The 13,821-nt window shown below is 66.4% G+C and overlaps 1 protein-coding gene across 1 annotated transcript in view; it reads right to left on the bottom strand.

The window, feature by feature from the left end:
- Positions 1 to 5,748: 5,748 nt before the first annotated feature.
- The window catches only part of LRSAM1 (leucine rich repeat and sterile alpha motif containing 1), a 47,142-nt gene continuing 39,069 nt past the window's right edge, over positions 5,749 to 13,821 (bottom strand). The window contains exons 21-25 of the mRNA XM_054174558.1: positions 11,487 to 11,585; positions 11,263 to 11,394; positions 7,423 to 7,504; positions 7,013 to 7,158; positions 5,749 to 6,317 (exon numbers count right to left, since the gene is read on the bottom strand). Of these exons, the coding sequence (XP_054030533.1) occupies positions 6,192 to 6,317; positions 7,013 to 7,158; positions 7,423 to 7,504; positions 11,263 to 11,394; positions 11,487 to 11,585 (585 nt within the window). The 3' untranslated portion in view covers positions 5,749 to 6,191. The remainder of the gene's footprint in view (positions 6,318 to 7,012; positions 7,159 to 7,422; positions 7,505 to 11,262; positions 11,395 to 11,486; positions 11,586 to 13,821) is intronic.

Here is a 13,821-nt window from a genome sequence, read left to right as displayed (position 1 = left end):
GCACTCCCCGCCCGCCTCCGGCCCCATGCTGCCGCACACGGCCACGGCCCGCCCGGGGCTGCTTTTGAAGGCCGGGGGTGGGCGACGGCCGTGCCCAGGCAGCCGTGAGGGGAGGCCACCCCCGCCCTGAACTTCAGTCTGGCCGCAGGGCGCCGGTGTGCGCTGGAGCATCTCGCTCCTCCTCCGCCGCTCTCCGCTGCCCCCCGCGCACCCACCCTGCCCCTAGTGCTTCCCAAGCACACGGTGTGCCGGCGGGGAGCTCCTGGCCTGCAGCAGCTGGAGGAGCCAGCCCGGGTGACCCTCATGAGGCCAAGGGCCAGCTGCAGGGCAAGCCCCGGGATCGGCACAGGCTGGGGGTGAAGGGCTGGGGAGCAGCCCTGGGGAGAAGGACTTGGGGGTGCAAAGCTGCACAGGAGCCAGCAGCCAGCACTGCCAGCCCAGCCCCAGCCTGGCCTGGGCTGAGCCCCAGCAGGGTGGGCAGCAGGGGCAGGGAGGGGATTCTGCCCCTCTGCTGTGCTCTGCTGAGACCTCCCTGCAGTGCTGGGGCAGCTCTGGAGCCCTCAGCACAGCACAGCCAGGGACCTGCTGGAGCAGGGCCAGAGGAGGCCACAGCAGTGCTGGCAGGGCTGGAAGCCCTCTGCTGGGAGGCCAGGCTGAGAGGGTTGGGGTTGTGCAGCCTGGAGAGGAGAAGGCTCCAGGGAGACCTTCTGGTGGCCTTGCAGTGCTTCAAGGGCTGAGCAGAAAGCTGGGGCCAGACTTCTGAGCAGGGCCTGTGGGGACAGGACAGGGGGTGATGGTTTGAAAGTGAAGGAGGGAGCTTGAGACCTGGAGAGAAGGATGAAGTATTTGACACTGAGGCTGGTGAGAGCCTGGCTTGGGTTGCCCAGAGAGGTGGAGCTGCCCCATCCCTGTCTGGCTGGGACAGGCTGCCAGTCCCCAGGCTCCCAGGTGATGCTCCTGGGATGTTGTGACCCCCTGGCCATGTGATCCCTGTTGTGGTGTCCCTGGCCACGTCCGAGCAGGAGTGGGGCTGTGGTGGCCCTGGGGACGAAGGGCAGCCTGGCACTGCAGTGCTTGGGCAGCCTGGCACTTATTTACGGGCAGGCAGGGACCTTGCCCTCAGCTCCTGTCACTCATTACCACCCCTGGCAGGCCCTGAGGGCCGTGAGGGCGATGCCCAGACGCTGGTGGGACACGGAGGGGACAGCTGGCAGCGCTGCTGCTGCTGAGGCCTTGGGGCAGCTAGCAGAACTGGGCTCTCTCCTCCTGCTCCAGCCACACACGTGGGGCTCCCAGCATGGTCCTGGGGGAGCAGGGGGTGTGGGGGGGCTCCCTGCAGGGCTGGGACTCAGCAGAGGATGGCTGGGACCCACCCTCCTCCCTGCTGCCTCACCGTGCGTCATCCCCTGGCAGGTCAGCAGCAGCCTCCTTCCTCCCCTCAACCCTGGGCAGTGCCAAGCACCTCCACTGCTGGCACCTGGCTGGGTGAGCCCCTCTGAGACCCCTCCTCCCTCACCAGGGATCCCCTTGCTGCACCCCCCACTATCACCTGTTCCCAGGTGTCCCCCACTGGCCAGACCCCCACCCAAGCACCCAGCAAGTGCCAGCAGCAGGTTCACACATCCCCAGGGCTGTCCCCAAAGGGCTCAGTCAGGCCCAGAGAGGCTTGGCCCAGCTGCTGTGCTGGGGCAGAGAGGCTTGGCCCAGCTGCTGTGCTGGGGCAGAGAGGCTTGGCCCAGCTGCCCTGTTGGGGCAGAGAGGCTTGGCCCAGCTGCTGTGCTGGGGCAGACAGGCTTGGCCCAGCTGCTGTGCTGGGGCAGACAGGCTTGGCCCAGCTGCTGTGCTGGGGCAGAGAGGCTTGGCCCAGCTGCCCTGTTGGGGCAGAGAGGCTTGGCCCAGCTGCTGTGCTGGGGCAGACAGGCTTGGCCCAGCTGCTCTGCTGGGGCAGAGAGGCTTGGCCCAGCTGCTCTGCTGGGGCAGACAGGCTTGGCCCAGCTGCTGTGCTGGGGCAGAGGCTTGGCCCAGCTGCTGTGCTGGGGCAGAGAGGCTTGGCCCAGCTGCTGTGCTGGGGCAGAGAGGCTTGGCCCAGCTGCTCTGCTGGGGCAGACAGGCTTGGCCCAGCTGCTGTGCTGGGGCAGAGAGGCTTGGCCCAGCTGCTCTGCTGGGGCAGACAGGCTTGGCCCAGCTGCTGTGCTGGGGCAGAGAGGCTTGGCCCAGCTGCTCTGCTGGGGCAGACAGGCTTGGCCCAGCTGCTGTGCTGGGGCAGAGAGGCTTGGCCCAGCTGCTGTGCTGGGGCAGAGAGGCTTGGCCCAGCTGCTGTGCTGGGGCAGAGAGGCTTGGCCCAGCTGCTGTGCTGGGGCAGAGAGGCTTGGCCCAGCTGCTCTGCTGGGGCAGACAGGCTTGGCCCAGCTGCTGTGCTGGGGCAGAGAGGCTTGGCCCAGCTGCTGTGCTGGGGCAGAGGCTTGGCCCAGCTGCTGTGCTGGGGCAGAGAGGCTTGGCCCAGCTGCTGTGCTGGGGCAGACAGGCTTGGCCCAGCTGCTGTGCTGGGGCAGAGAGGCTTGGCCCAGCTGCTGTGCTGGGGCAGAGAGGCTTGGCCCAGCTGCTGTGCTGGGGCAGAGAGGCTTGGCCCAGCTGCTGTGCTGGGGCAGAGAGGCTTGGCCCAGCTGCTGTGCTGGGGCAGAGAGGCTTGGCCCAGCTGCTGTGCTGGGGCAGAGGCTTGGCCCAGCTGCTGTGCTGGGGCAGAGAGGCTTGGCCCAGCTGCTGTGCTGGGGCAGAGAGGCTTGGCCCAGCTGCTGTGCTGGGGCAGAGAGGCTTGGCCCAGCTGCTGTGCTGGGGCAGAGAGGCTTGGCCCAGCTGCTCTGCTGGGGCAGACAGGCTTGGCCCAGCTGCCCTGTTGGGGCAGACAGGCTTGGCCCAGCTGCTGTGCTGGGGCAGAGGCTTGGCCAAGCTGCTGTGCTGGGGCAGAGGCTTGGCCCAGCTGCTGTGCTGGGGCAGAGAGGCTTGGCCCAGCTGCTCTGCTGGGGCAGACAGGCTTGGCCCAGCTGCTGTGCTGGGGCAGAGAGGCTTGGCCCTGCTGCTGTGCTGGGGCAGAGAGGCTTGGCCCAGCTGCTGTGCTGGGGCAGAGAGGCTTGGCCCAGCTGCTGTGCTGGGGCAGACAGGCTTGGCCCAGCTGCTGTGCTGGGGCAGAGAGGCTTGGCCCAGCTGCTGTGCTGGGGCAGACAGGCTTGGCCCAGCTGCTGTGCTGGGGCAGAGAGGCTTGGCCCAGCTGCTCTGCTGGGGCAGACAGGCTTGGCCCAGCTGCTCTGCTGGGGCACAGAGGCTTGGCCCAGCTGCCCTGTTGGGGCAGACAGGCTTGGCCCAGCTGCTGTGCTGGGGCAGAGGCTTGGCCCACCTGCTGTGCTGGGGCAGAGGCTTGGCCCAGCTGCTGTGCTGGGGCAGAGAGGCTTGGCCCAGCTGCTCTGCTGGGGCAGACAGGCTTGGCCCAGCTGCTGTGCTGGGGCAGAGAGGCTTGGCCCAGCTGCTGTGCTGGGGCAGAGAGGCTTGGCCCAGCTGCTCTGCTGGGGCAGAGAGGCTTGGCCCAGCTGCTGTGCTGGGGCAGACAGGCTTGGCCCAACTGCTGTGCTGGGGCAGAGAGGCTTGGCCCAGCTGCTGTGCTGGGGCAGACAGGCTTGGCCCAGCTGCTGTGCTGGGGCAGAGAGGCTTGGCCCAGCTGCCCTGTTGGGACAGACAGGCTTGGCCCAGCTGCTGTGCTGGGGCAGACAGGCTTGGCCCAGCTGCTGTGCTGGGGCAGAGAGGCTTGGCCCAGCTGCTCTGCTGGGGCAGACAGGCTTGGCCCAGCTGCTGTGCTGGGGCAGAGAGGCTTGGCCCAGCTGCTGTGCTGGGGCAGAGAGGCTTGGCCCAGCTGCTCTGCTGGGGCAGACAGGCTTGGCCCAGCTGCTGTGCTGGGGCAGACAGGCTTGGCCCAGCTGCTCTGCTGGGGCAGAGAGGCTTGGCCCAGCTGCTGTGCTGGGGCAGAGAGGCTTGGCCCAGCTGCTGTGCTGGGGCAGACAGGCTTGGCCCAGCTGCTGTGCTGGGGCAGAGAGGCTTGGCCCAGCTGCTGTGCTGGGGCAGACAGGCTTGCCCCAGCTGCTCTGCTGGGGCAGAGAGGCTTGGCCCAGCTGCTCTGCTGGGGCAGAGAGGCTTGGCCCAGCTGCTGTGCTGGGGCAGAGAGGCTTGGCCCAGCTGCCCTGTTGGGGCAGAGAGGCTTGGCCCAGCTGCTGTGCTGGGGCAGAGAGGCTTGGCCCAGCTGCTGTGCTGGGGCAGAGAGGCTTGGCCCAGCTGCCGTGCTGGGGCAGAGAGGCTTGGCCCAGCTGCTGTGCTGGGGCAGACAGGCTTGGCCCTGCTGCTGTGCTGGGGCAGACAGGCTTGGCCCTGCTGCTGTGCTGGGGCACCTCCCCCAGTCCTGCTGGTGCCACCCCACGCTGGGCACCAGCCACCTCCAGGAGGCCACACACGTGCCCTGCAGGGCATTCCACAGGGGCTCAGCACAGGAGGTGACCCCAGGGACAGTCTGAGGTCAGCCTGGGCTGGAACAGAGCAATGCCCACAGCCACGTCCAAAGGACTCAGATTGTTTTGTTCCCAGCTTGCCGTGGGAGAGGAGCAGGTGACACAGTGACAGCTGGGCACATGGTGGCTCTGCCCCTGCTCCACAGCCCCTGCCTTCCAAGCATCCTCCCCCTCCACAAGGAAGAAGGCAGCCAACAACCCCCCCAGAAACCAGCTGCTCTTTAATAGCTTCTCCTGGGGGCAGGGCTCACCTCTGCAGCTTAGAGCTCAAGGTCAAGAGATGGAAGCTGGGCTGGGCTGGTGACTTATTAGCTCCTGAGGATGGAGACCTGCCCATGCATGGAGCCAGCCCCAGCCCAGCCTCTTGCTGCTGGACTTGCTTCCTGCTCCCAAAGTGTGTTTGGAGCCCTCTGGGGCTCTTCTGGCCCAAGCCGGTCCCTGGAGCTGGAGCCCTTGCAGCCTCTCCCCTACAGCAGCAGCAGCAAGGGAAGTGTGGCCAGCAGGGCTGGGGAGGTTCTGCTGCCCCTCTGCTCGGCCCTGCTGAGACCACAGCTGCAATCCTGTGTCCAGCTCTGGGCTCCCCAGTTCCAGGGAGACAGAGACCTGCTGGAGAGAGTCCAAGGGAGAGCCAGGAGGATGCTTAGGGGCCTTGAGCATCTCCCCTGTGAAGAGAGGCTGAGAGCCCTGGGGCTGTTGAGTCTGGAGAAGGCTAAGAGGGATCTGATCAATGGCTATCAATAGCTGAGGGCTGGGGGGCAAGGGGAGGGGGCCAGGCTCTGTTGGGTGGTGCACAGGAATTAGCCAAGGACCAATGGAGACAAACATCAACAGAGAAGGTTTCAGCTCAACAGGAGAAGCTTCTTTGGTGTGAGGCTGCTGGAGGCCTGGAGCAGGCTGCCCAGAGAGGTTGGGGAGTCTCCTCTGGAGACTTTCAAGCCCCACCTGGATGCATTCCTGTGCAGTCTGCCCTGGGTGACCCTGCTCTGGCAGGGGGGTTGCACTCAATGAGCTCTGGGGCTCCCTTCCAGCCTCTACTGTACTGTGAGGCTGTGATATTGTCATCAGGAGTCAGGGAGCTCCTTGCTCCACCCTGGCACCTACTGCCCATGGCTGCAGCCCCAGCCACGCTCCCATGGGTGGCCAGGACCTTTGGCCTGCCAGGGGTGCCAGCACTGGCAGCACCCCAGAGCACTGCTCAGCCCTGGCTGGGTGCCCCCCCAGGAGATTGGCCCAGCTGGGGCTATGCAGGAGCATGGCAGTGCCCTGCCCACAGACAGGGAGCTGCAAGGCTGCAGAGGTGGCACCAACCCAGTCCCTGCTGAGTAAGGCCATTTCTGAAGGCAAACACATCACCCAGAGAGGAGGGGGCACAGGGGTACCCAGTCCCACCCCCCAGGGCCCCCAGGCAAGGGGATGCTGGGCAGGCAGGCAGGAGGAGGGGACAGAGGTGAAGAAGGAGCCCGAGGCAGAGGCCGAGAAGCCATCAGAGGCCAGGGAGGCTGCCGAGACTCCCGGGTGCAGCTGTGCACGGGGAGGGCAGTGCTGGGCATGCTCTGCAGGTGTCTTTAATGCTGCCAGGGAGCAGAAGAGGGAGGTGGCCCCAGAAGGGGCGGTGGAGGTGCTGCTGGCGGCCTGGGCTCCTGCCTAGCTGCTGTGGAAGAGGCGGATGCGCTGCGTCACCTCCCGGCGGCACAGGGGGCAGGCCTGCAGCCGCTGGCAGCAGCGCTGGCAGCAGCAGACGTGGCCACAGGGCAGGAAAACCATCTGGCTCTGGGGGAAGAGAGAGAGGAGAGGACACAGGGAGTGCTGCTGTCCTGTAACACTCATCCCAGCACTGCTGGACTCCAGCACAGCAGGAGATGGTGGGGCTGGAGGAGATGGTGGGGCTGGAGGAGATGAGGATGGAGGAGATGAGGATGGAGGAGATGAGGATGGAGGAGATGGTGGGGCTGGAGGAGGAGATGGGGAGGGAGGAGGAGATGGGGAGGGAGGAGGAGATGGGGAGGGAGGAGGAGATGGGGAGGGAGGAGGAGATGGGGAGGGAGGAGGAGATGGGGAGGGAGGAGGAGATGGGGCTCTCCAGGTGGTGCCACAGCCTGGGTGGCAGAGCCCCAAGTTCCATCCCCAGGCACAGCCCAGGGCTGCGTGGGCAGGAGGGTCTGGGCTGTGCAGAGTGCAGTGGGCCTGATCCGTGGGGCAGGGCTGAAGCCACCAGCTTCCCACAGCTGCTCTGGGACAGACTGGCACAGGAGGCCAGCAAGCTCCTTCCCAAGCCCACAGGGAGCCGAGCCCTGCCCCGCCCCGCCCCGCCCCGCCCTGCCCCGCCCTGCCCCGCCCCCGCAGCGCCCCCGAGCCGACGGGAGGAGCATGCAGGCACCGCGCAGGGCCAGGCTGGCCGCGCAGGCAGGAGGGGCTGCGCCGGACGCTGCCCTCCCTGCGGCACCCGGCCTGCGGCAGGGCCTCACCTCCTGCTCCATGCACACCACACACTCTGCCTTCTGCTCCCAGCCCAGCGGGGGAGCCGTGGGGCCGGCGGGGCCGGGAGGCTCCTCGAGGGGGGCGCTGGGCTGGGGGCCCGCCGGGGCCTCGCTGTCCGCCCTTCCCGGGAGCTCTGCAAGCACAAGCAGGAGGTGTGAGCAGCACTCACCCCCCGCCCACCCCGCAGGCACGGGGCTGGCTGCAGCCTGCTGGGGGCTCTGATCAAGGAGGGGATGAGCTGGACAGAGCCCTGCCAGCGCTGCCTGGCCTGCCCCTGCTCCTCACACACCAGCCCCCAGGGAGGCACCTGGCCCCACAGGCTGCCCCACTCGAGGCTCAGGTACTTGCTGTGAGGGCAGGATGAGCCAGAGGTGAGGCAGCAAAGGCCTGGAGGTACCTGGGATGGTGCTGGCTGCAGCCAGGATCCTCTGAGCCCGCTGGGGGATGGCAAGCTGCAGGCCAGCCTCCCGCACCCCGACCTGCAGGGACACAGAGAGCGCTCAGCTCCCGTGGGGACAGGAGACTGAGTCCCCAGGGGCACTCTTGGGCAAGCCAGGGCCAGCTCCTCCATCAGGGGTGAAAGCCAGAGGGAATTGCCCTGCTGCCAGCTCTGCCCCAAAGAGCACCTGAGGGCTGCTGAAAGGCAGAGTGAAGCTGCAGCTCACCCTGTGAGGCCCAGGGGAGAGCCCTCCCGGCCTGGGCCAGGGCACAGAGCAGCACTGGCAGCTGTCCCTGCTGGGAGGGACAGAGAGGAGCACCAGCAGTGCCTCCTGCCAGAGCTGCCACCAGCATGGCTGTGAAGGGGCCAAGAAAGGCCTCAAGGGTCAGGAAGGTCATGATGGGACCAGCCTCTGCTTTCTGTCCTCTAAACAGCTTCTGCATGAGCAAAGCAATTGGCCCTGCTGCCCAGGAGCACACCTCAGGCACAGCCCCTCAGGCTGCTGGTGCACCACAGCAGCTCTGTGTTAATGCTCCTCTGATGGAGCAGCAGCAGCAGGTCCCCAGACTAACAGGAACACCAGGAAGAGGCCAGCTGGGGAGTACAGAAGTTCCTCCTCATGGCTGGATGGAACTGCCAACAGCTCTGTGCCTGCTGTGCTGTGCAGCCCTGGGGGTGTCCTGCCCTGTGCCTGCTGTGCTGTGCAGCCCTGGGGGTGTCCTGCCCTGTGTCTGTGCTGTGCAGCCCTGGGGGTGTCCTGCCCTGTGTCTGTGCTGTGCAGCCCTGGGGGTGTCCTGCTCTGTGTCTCTGTGCTGTGCAGCTCTGGGGGTGTCCTGCTCTGTGTCTCTGTGCTGTGCAGCTCTGGGGGTGTCCTGCCCTCTGTCTCTGTGCTGTGCAGCCCTGGGGGTGTCCTGCCCTGTGTCTGTGCTGTGCAGCCCTGGGGGTGTCCTGCCCTGTGTCTGTGCTGTGCAGCCCTGGGGGTGTCCTGCCCTGTGTCTCTGTGCTGTGCAGCCCTGGGGGTGTCCTGCTCTGTGTCTCTGTGCTGTGCAGCCCTGGGGGTGTCCTGCCCTGTGTCTGTGCTGTGCAGCCCTGGGGGTGTCCTGCCCTGTGCCTGCTGTGCTGTGCAGCTCTGGGGGTGTCCTGCCCTGTGCCTGCTGTGCTGTGCAGCCCTGGGGGTGTCCTGCTCTGTGTCTCTGTGCTGTGCAGCTCTGGGGGTGTCCTGCTCTGTGTCTCTGTGCTGTGCAGCCCTGGGGGTGTCCTGCCCTGTGCCTGCTGTGCTGTGCAGCCCTGGGGGTGTCCTGCCCTGTGTCTGTGCTGTGCAGCTCTGGGGGTGTCCTGCTCTGTGTCTCTGTGCTGTGCAGCCCTGGGGGTGTCCTGCCCTGTGCCTGCTGTGCTGTGCAGCCCTGGGGGTGTCCTGCCCTCTGTCTCTGTGCTGTGCAGCTCTGGGGGTGTCCTGCCCTGTGTCTGTGCTGTGCAGCCCTGGGGGTGTCCTGCCCTGTGCCTGCTGTGCTGTGCAGCCCTGGGGGTGTCCTGCTCTGTGTCTGTGCTGTGCAGCTCTGGGGGTGTCCTGCCCTCTGTGTCTGTGCTGTGCAGCCCTGGGGGTGTCCTGCTCTGTGTCTCTGTGCTGTGCAGCTCTGGGGGTGTCCTGCTCTGTGTCTCTGTGCTGTGCAGCCCTGGGGGTGTCCTGCCCTGTGTCTGTGCTGTGCAGCCCTGGGGGTGTCCTGCCCTCTGTCTCTGTGCTGTGCAGCTCTGGGGGTGTCGTGCTCTGTGTCTGTGCTGTGCAGCCCTGGGGGTGTCCTGCCCTGTGCCTGCTGTGCTGTGCAGCCCTGGGGGTGTCCTGCCCTCTGTCTCTGTGCTGTGCAGCTCTGGGGGTGTCCTGCTCTGTGTCTGTGCTGTGCAGCCCTGGGGGTGTCCTGCCCTGTGCCTGCTGTGCTGTGCAGCCCTGGGGGTGTCCTGCTCTGTGTCTCTGTGCTGTGCAGCTCTGGGGGTGTCCTGCCCTCTGTCTCTGTGCTGTGCAGCCCTGGGGGTGTCCTGCTCTGTGTCTCTGTGCTGTGCAGCCCTGGGGGTGTCCTGCTCTGTGTCTCTGTGCTGTGCAGCCCTGGGGGTGTCCTGCCCTGTGTCTCTGTGCTGTGCAGCCCTGGGGGTGTCCTGCCCTGTGTCTGTGCTGTGCAGCTCTGGGGGTGTCCTGCTCTGTGTCTCTGTGCTGTGCAGCCCTGGGGGTGTCCTGCCCTCTGTCTCTGTGCTGTGCAGCTCTGGGGGTGTCCTGCCCTGTGTCTGTGCTGTGCAGCTCTGGGGGTGTCCTGCTCTGTGTCTCTGTGCTGTGCAGCTCTGGGGGTGTCCTGCCCTGTGCCTGCTGTGCTGTGCAGCTCTGGGGGTGTCCTGCTCTGTGTCTGTGCTGTGCAGCTCTGGGGGTGTCCTGCTCTGTGTCTCTGTGCTGTGCAGCCCTGGGGGTGTCCTGCTCTGTGTCTGTGCTGTGCAGCTCTGGGGGTGTCCTGCTCTGTGTCTCTGTGCTGTGCAGCTCTGGGGGTGTCCTGCTCTGTGTCTCTGTGCTGTGCAGCTCTGGGGGTGTCCTGCCCTGTGCCTGCTGTGCTGTGCAGCCCTGGGGGTGTCCTGCCCTCTGTGTCTGTGCTGTGCAGCTCTGGGGGTGTCCTGCTCTGTGTCTCTGTGCTGTGCAGCTCTGGGGGTGTCCTGCCCTGTGCCTGCTGTGCTGTGCAGCCCTGGGGGTGTCCTGCTCTGTGTCTCTGTGCTGTGCAGCTCTGGGGGTGTCCTGCTCTGTGTCTCTGTGCTGTGCAGCTCTGGGGGTGTCCTGCCCTGTGCCTGCTGTGCTGTGCAGCCCTGGGGGTGTCCTGCTCTGTGTCTCTGTGCTGTGCAGCTCTGGGGGTGTCCTGCTCTGTGTCTCTGTGCTGTGCAGCCCTGGGGGTGTCCTGCTCTGTGTCTCTGTGCTGTGCAGCCCTGGGGGTGTCCTGCTCTGTCTCTGTGCTGTGCAGCTCTGGGGGTGTCCTGCTCTGTCTCTGTGCTGTGCAGCTCTGGGGGTGTCCTGCCCTCTGTGTCTGTGCTGTGCAGCTCTGGGCTGTCCTGCTCTGTGTCTCTGTGCTGTGCAGCTCTGGGGGTGTCCTGCTCTGTGTCTCTGTGCTGTGCAGCTCTGGGGGTGTCCTGCTCTGTGTCTGTGCTGTGCAGCTCTGGGGGTGTCCTGCTCTGTGTCTCTGTGTCTGTGCTGTGCAGCTCTGGGGGTGTCCTGCTCTGTGTCTCTGTGTCTGTGCTGTGCAGCTCTGGGGGTGTCCTGCTCTGTGTCTCTGTGTCTGTGCTGTGCAGCTCTGGGGGTGTCCTGCTCTGTGTCTCTGTGTCTGTGCTGTGCAGCCCTGGGGGTGTCCTGCCCTGTGCCTGCTGTGCTGTGCAGCTCTGGGGGTGTCCTGCTCTGTGTCTCTGTGTCTGTGCTGTGCAGCCCTGGGGGTGTCCTGCCCTGTGCCTGCTGTGCTGTGCAGCCCTGGGGGTGTCCTGCCCTCTGTCTCTGTGCTGTGCAGCTCTGGGGATGTCCTGCTGTGTGTCTCTGTGTCTGTGCTGTGCAGCTCTGGGGGTGTCCTGCTCTGTGTCTGTGCTGTGCAGCCCTGGGGGTGTCCTGCTCTGTGTCTCTGTGCTGTGCAGCTCTGGGGGTGTCCTGCTCTGTGTCTCTGTGTCTGTGCTGTGCAGCCCTGGGGGTGTCCTGCCCTCTGTCTCTGTGCTGTGCAGCTCTGGGGGTGTCCTGCTCTGTGTCTCTGTGTCTGTGCTGTGCAGCCCTGGGGGTGTCCTGCTGTGCTGTACCTTTTGCAGGTCGCTGGCAGTCATGGTGCTGAGTGCCTGCAGGGAGAGCCTGTGGTGGGCAAAGACTGGCAGGTACTGCTCAGCAGCCAGCTCCAGCAGGAGGCTCACCAGCTGCTGCTCCAGGCCCTCCTCCTGCAACACACAAGGGCAGGCTCAGCTGAAGCTCTGGGTGCAGCAGGGCCGCCCTGGTCCCCCCCATGCCCCAGCAGAGTGAAAGCAGCCACCTGCAGCTTCAGGGAGAGAGGCTTCTGGTCGAGCAGGCGCTGGTACTGGATCAGCCAATAGTGCTCCTGCCTGGCCTGGCCCTCGGCCTCCATCTCCAGCTGCAAAACAAAACTCAGGCACTCAGCAGCCCCTGCACAGCCTCCTGCCAGCAGCACTGCCCAGCCTGGGCGGGGGGTGCAGCCTGGCTGGGGGTGCAGCCTGGGCAGGGGGTGCAGACTGGGCTGGGGGTGCAGACTGGGCAGGGGGTGCAGCCTGGCTGGGGGTGCAGCCTGGGCAGGGGGTGCAGCCTGGGCAGGGGGTGCAGACTGGGCTGGGGGTGCAGCCTGGGCAGGGGGTGCAGCCTGGGCTGGGGGTGCAGCCTGGGCTGGGGTGCAGCCTGGGCTGGGGGTGCAGCCTGGGCTGGGGTGCAGCCTGGGCGGGGGGTGCAGCCTGGGTGGGGGGTGCAGCCTGGGCTGGGGGTGCAGCCTGAGCTGGGGGTGCAGCCTGGGCTGGGGTGCAGCCTGGGCTGGGGTGCAGCCTGGGCGGGGGGTGCAGCCTGGGCGGGGGTGCAGCCTGGGCTGGGGTGCAGCCTGGGCGGGGGGTGCAGCCTGGGCTGGGGGTGCAGACTGGGCGGGGGGTGCAGACTGGGCGGGGGGTGCAGCCTGGGCTGGGGGTGCAGCCTGGGCGGGGGGTGCAGCCTGGGCTGGGGGTGCAGACTGGGCGGGGGGTGCAGACTGGGCGGGGGGTGCAGCCTGGGCAGCATGGGGCCAGCTCAGAGCACTGTGGTGGGCACAGTGTGGTGGGATGGGCACAGCTATGGTGGGATGGGCACAGCTGATGAGCACAGCTGCAGTGGGATGGGCACAGCTGATGGGCACAGCTATGGTGGGATGGGCACAGCTGATGGGCACAGCTGATGAGCACAGCTGCAGTGGGATGGGCACAGCTGATGGGCACAGCTATGGTGGGATGGGCACAGCTGATGGGCACAGCTGCAGTGGATGGGCACAGCTGATGGGCACAGCTGATGGGCACAGCTGCAGTGGGATGGGCACAGCTGATGGGCACAGCTGATGGGCACAGCTGCAGTGGGATGGGCACAGCTGCAGTGGGATGGGCACAGCTGAGTGCACAGCTGCAGTGGGATGGGCACAGCTGATGGGCACAGCTGCAGTGGATGGGCACAGCTGCAGTGGATGGGCACAGCTGATGGGCACAGCTGCAGTGGATGGGCACAGCTGATGGGCACAGCTGCAGTGGGATGGGCATAGCAGATGGGCACAGCTGATGGGCACAGCTGCAGTGGGATGGGCACAGCTGCAGTGGGATGGGCACAGCTGATGGGCACAGCTGATGGGCACAGCTGCAGTGGATGGGCACAGCTGATGGGCACAGCTGCAGTGGGATGGGCACAGCTGATGGGCACAGCTGATGGGCACAGCTGCAGTGGGATGGGCACAGCTGATGGGCACAGCTGATGGGCACAGCTGCAGTGGGATGGGCACAGCTGATGGGCACAGCTGATGGGCACAGCTGATGGGCACAGCTGCAGTGGATGGGCACAGCTGAGGGCACAGCTGCAGTGGGATGGGCACAGCTGATGGGCACAGCTGATGGGCACAGCTGCAGTGGGATGGGCACAGCTGATGGGCACAGCTGATGGGCACAGCTGCAGTGGATGGGCATAGCAGGTGGGCACAGCTGATGGGCACAGCTGCAGTGGATGGGCACAGCTGAGGGCACAGCTGCAGTGGGATGGGCACAGCTGAGTGCACAGCTGAGGGCACAGCTGCAGTGCGATGGGCACAGCTGCAGTGGGATGGGCACAGCTGAGGGCACAGCTGCAGTGGGATGGGCACAGCTGAGTGCACAGCTGAGGGCACAGCTGCAGTGCGATGGGCACAGCTGCAGTGGGATGGGCACAGCTGAGGGCACAGCTGCAGTGGGATGGGCACAGCTGCAGTGGGATGGGCACAGCTGAGGGCACAGCTGAGGGCACAGCTGCAGTGCGATGGGCACAGCTGCAGTGCGATGGGCACAGCTGAGGGCACAGCTGCAGTGGGATGGGCACAGCTGATGGGCACAGCTGCAGTGGGATGGGCACAGCTGCAGTGGGATGGGCACAGCTGATGGGCACAGCTGATGGGCACAGCTGATGGGCACAGCTGCAGTGGGATGGGCACAGCTGATGGGCACAGCTGCAGTGGGATGGGCACTCCTGGCTTCCTGCAGGCTGAGCCCACTTGGACCCCCGGAGCCAGCCCAGGGCTGTGCCTCCCTCCAGTCCCTTTGCCCCGGGCCTGGCCTCCTGAAGCTCAGGAGATGCTGGCAGCCTGCAGGATTACAAGGCCACCC

This window comes from Dryobates pubescens, chromosome 29 (genome assembly GCF_014839835.1).
Source record: "Dryobates pubescens isolate bDryPub1 chromosome 29, bDryPub1.pri, whole genome shotgun sequence".
NCBI classification, from domain to species: Eukaryota; Metazoa; Chordata; class Aves; order Piciformes; family Picidae; genus Dryobates; species Dryobates pubescens.
Note: the sequence above shows the minus strand (reverse complement) of the source record. Positions and strands in the feature narration are given on the sequence as shown.